Raw genomic sequence first — 4,383 nt, 5'->3', positions numbered from 1 at the left:
AAAAAAAAATGTGGTAGGTTTCCATTAAAAAAAATGTTACTATGTTTATCTCGTAAGTATAAAAAATTAATTTATAGTCATTGTTCACCTATAAATTTATTTGCCAAAAAAAATGATAGTTTCGGAAGAATAAAATCGTTTCCAAGTTTTTGGACCACCATGTATATTGTATTAAAGCATTGAAACTCTAATTCAAATTCAAATAAATATAATAAGAAAGAGAGCGCGCATAAGGGCAAATAAGAGAACAAAGCTTTGTAAACAAAAAGTCCGGAAAACTGCAAATTCGTAAAAGTTATAGTCAAATTTATATTTTTGTGTTTTTTTTTAATTTTATCAGCAATTTTCTCGATAACTATTTATTGTAGGACGTTAATCTCTTTTTTGTATGAGAAAAAATTAAATTTTCTTTCCAAGGGTACCAATCAAGAAGGACTAACGTCAATAATTCCCCAGTTATTAGCAATAAACCGCTTCAGGTAGCAAAAATCGTCCAAAATTTCGACAAAAATCAAAAAAATTAAGAGCTTTTTTATTTTAAACAAAATTATTATGTTTTTTCGAGGAAAAATCAAAGTTAAAAGTCCTAGAATAGTGTTGTATTAAAGATGGCAGAGAAAGTGTATAAAAGAGATTTAAAAAACTAAATACTTGACTTGAAAACCTGAAATTTTGAAAATCTAACAATTTATAGATAAGAATTCAAAGCAAAAACTAAAATCTAAACCCAGAAAAATACTGAAAAAGCTATGTAAGCTAAGTATTTAAAACGAAAAATATTCAGGAGGCCAAAAACTAAAAACATCTAAAGTAACAAAAAACTAAGAGCTCAAAACCAAAAAAAAAACAAAGAAATAAAAAATCTAAAAACATACAAAGCCAAAAATTTAGAAATTGTTCTTGTAAAATAATAACAAATGTAAAAAAAGAATATGAGGTTGAGCAGCTAAGCACTTGAAAACCTAAGAATCTAAAAACGCCAAAATGATAAAGTTTGTAATTTTTGACTTAAAAAAGTTAAAAAATAAAAGACGGGAAATTTAAATGTAAAAGCAAAAAAAAGAGCTCTAAAAGAAAAAGAATCTAAAAAATAGAATCCAAAAATTTAATTTTCGACTTATAAAAAACAAAATATTCAAAAATCAAAAATTAATTAATTCCAGAGTAAAAAAGAAAGAAAGTAATAGAATTTCTCTTGTAAACTCATAAAAGATAAAAAGCTAAACCTTCAGGACTTGAAAATTTGAAATTATGAAAATTTAATAATGTAAAAATAAAAAAATGAAAAAACGAAGAATTAATCAAAGAATTTAAAAACATGCAAACCCAAATGTAATAAAAAATAACAAAATAAGTGTTGAGTAACTAAAGAGTTGAAGCCCTAAGAACATGAAAATGTAATGATTTAAAAATCTATAAGAGTTTGTAATCTTTGACTTAAGAAAAAATAAAAAATAAAAAAAAACGTGATTTTCTTTTAATTTTCCTCTTTTGTCAAATGTATTTCACTCAAAACTATTTCCTCCCTACGTCGCTTTGACATTAATATATCAAATGAAATAGTTTTGAGTCATAATGAAATATGAGGAAAACCAAAAGAAAAACTCTGTAAAGCAAAATGTTGAAAAATCTGAGTAAATTAATTAATTAAAAATTAGAAGAAAAAAAAAGTATACAAAAATCTAATCTATTGAAGAATAAACCAAAGGTTGAAAAAATAATAAAGTGATGAAAAAACTAAAATATTCAATAATCGAAAATAACAACAAAAACGAAGCTAAAAAATTTCTCACCTGCGGTTTTTTCTCTTCGTTGGGCTTGATACACCTCACAAAATACGGATGACACAAATTCAAAGTTTTCATCAAAACATCAAGCGAACTCCTAAACTGCGACGCCAGCGTAACACTCCTTTTCGTGTGACTTTCTTGTTGAAAATCCTCGGCAAAAATCTGCTTCAGAAGTTCATTGTTCGACTCTTGAATCAACTGCTTCAAATCTTGACTAAACGAGTCGCGATTCTTCTCCAAAAACCCGGGAACATCATAATAAACAGCCCCCGCAAAATGCTGGACCCCAAAAGCAGGCGTAACATCGGACTTGGGCTTCAAATAATTCCTCTTCGCCGAGTGCGTGTTGTGCAGTTTTGCCAACATGGTAAAATCGGTCCCTTTGGGGAACTTCGACTCTTCGTCGATCAACGACATCAAATTCATCGGTTTCATCCCAATTAAATCGAGAACGTCTTGATTGTCAATAAATGCGATATTTTTCCAATTTATGCCCTCCTTGGTGTAATACTCTTGCTCAAGTTTGAAAATGTGTTGCACGAAGAATTGTTGCAAATTCTCATTGGCGTAGTTGATACACAACTGCTCGAAACTGTTAACAGCGAAATTCTCGAACCCGAAAATGTCCAAAACTCCAATTGAGGTTTTGGAACTCCCTTTGGGCTGATAAATCGCATTGTTGATTTTCTCAATAATCATGATAAAAAGCTTCCCGTAGATGCCTTTAACAAAGGCATGTCTCGATTCAGATGCTTGTTCTTGTGATAGAGTCGAAATAACCTTATCACCATGTGCATAGATGGTTTTTTTGGTGAGGGCTTCCCCCAAATCAAACTTATTACTCCCCAAAAGTCTTGCGATTTTATCAGCACCTGAAACGTCCTGAATTTCCGAGGATTCAGTATTCGACGCCGTCCCCGCCTTGAATTTCAGATTCCCCAAATGGAGGATCGCCGCCAACAACTGAAAAATATCATTGGCTTCCTTATCTGTGAAATTCAGGACTTTCATGGCCCCTCGAATGTCGGTGAATTCGTTGGCCTCATTCCGTCCCTGACACGTCAAAGTTCGACCCCCTTTGAGGTACAAATAATTGTCAGGTTCGCCTAAATCAAAACGTTTCTTCTCTTCTTTGCTCAGGCCTGCCAACATGCTGTAAAAAATGTGGTAGTTGCGTTCGCCGTCATTTTGCGAGACAATTCGGCTTTTCTCGAGGAGGTATTGCTCGATTCGGGCCCCCTCGATGTTTCCAGATTTGTTGAAATGAATGTCGATGTATTTGCCAAAGCGCGAGGAGTTGTCATTTCGGACCGTTTTGGCGTTACCGAAAGCCTCCATAATTGGGTTTGCTTCGAGGATTTGTTGCTCGATCCAAGAGTGTTGACCACTGGTGGAGGCCAAATACTGAAGAATCAATTTCGTGCTTTCGGTTTTCCCAGCCCCCGATTCCCCACTAAAATGACAATGATAACAAAAATTTGGGATAAGTAAGGCTCGGATTATATGCAAAATGCATATCTGTTATTAAGAGGTATATCAACAAAATTGTAAGTTTTCTATGCATATCTAATGTTTTTTGATTAAAATAAGCCAAATAAAAAATGCATATCTATACAGGTGCGCCAGAACTCGCGCCAAAGAGAAAAATGCCATATAAAGTAAGATGCCAAGAACATGGAAAAAATGTTAAAAAAATTTTATCTATAAAAATTTCGAAGTTATGAGGGTTTAAAGTTTGCTCTTTGACTCATTTATTTCTATTGGAAAAATAATTTTCCAAGTTTTTTTGCTATAGGCTATTAAAAGAGGAAACAAGGAAGCTGTATCCTAAATTGTAACTCTGTTTAATGTTATTTGTGGCTTTTATTGGCAAAATTTTTGTCCCCTTACTAAATAATTGTACAAAAACATATACAATATCATCAGTATCATTACATAGATATAAAAAATGTCAAATGTCAAAATTTTGTGACAGATAGAATTTTTTAAACATTTTTTTCATGTTCCTGGTATTTTACCTTACTTGAAAATTTTCTCTGAGGCGCGAGTCCTGGCGCACCCTGTATACAAGGTGTTCCGTTTTTATTGTTACAAATTTAAACAAATGATATTCAATTCTAAGACAAAAGTTTCCTATAAACATGTATCGAAAAATGCTTGGTAACGGAGCTACACCCCCTGGAAGGGGGCTAATATGTTTTTGCTAATATTTCAGAAACCATTTAAGATGAAATTACAAAATTTGGTACAGATGATAATCTTTATACACCTAAACGAATTAAAACATCAAATGTCGAAATTTTTAATCAGGGGCGTACGAAACTGGAGGAGTTTAAGGTAAAAAAATACCCTATTTATTTTGGCTTTAAGGTTATTTTTATCAGCTTTCCGATACCTAAATTTAGCCGTTTTTGAAATATTTGGAGTTTTTCAAAAATTTTTGAATTTGCACCTTACACTTTAAAAATCGGTAAGTCTGCAATTTTTTGAGATTTTGAATTCGTTTTTTTGGCGTTTGAGTGAGAAAGCTTAGATCCTTTTTCTGGTGTTTTCAAATTTTGAAAAAAAAATTACATATCCCAAAATTTTAAGG

At 31.9% G+C, this 4,383-nt stretch overlaps 1 protein-coding gene across 1 annotated transcript in view; it reads right to left on the bottom strand.

The window, feature by feature from the left end:
• The window catches only part of LOC123013477 (myosin-VIIa-like), a 21,482-nt gene that overhangs the window by 8,908 nt on the left and 8,191 nt on the right, over window positions 1-4,383 (bottom strand). Inside the window, exon 4 of the mRNA XM_044411996.1 lies at window positions 1,794-3,243. Within this exon, the coding sequence (XP_044267931.1) occupies window positions 1,794-3,243 (1,450 nt within the window). The remainder of the gene's footprint in view (window positions 1-1,793; window positions 3,244-4,383) is intronic.

Source organism: Tribolium madens, unplaced genomic scaffold (assembly GCF_015345945.1).
Source record: "Tribolium madens isolate multiple individuals breed KSU strain unplaced genomic scaffold, Tmad_KSU_1.1 Scaffold_96;HRSCAF=242;Tcas5.2_LG5, whole genome shotgun sequence".
Taxonomy (NCBI): Eukaryota; Metazoa; Arthropoda; class Insecta; order Coleoptera; family Tenebrionidae; genus Tribolium; species Tribolium madens.
The sequence above is the reverse complement of the archived record's forward strand: the minus strand, read 5'-3'. Positions and strand labels throughout refer to the sequence as shown.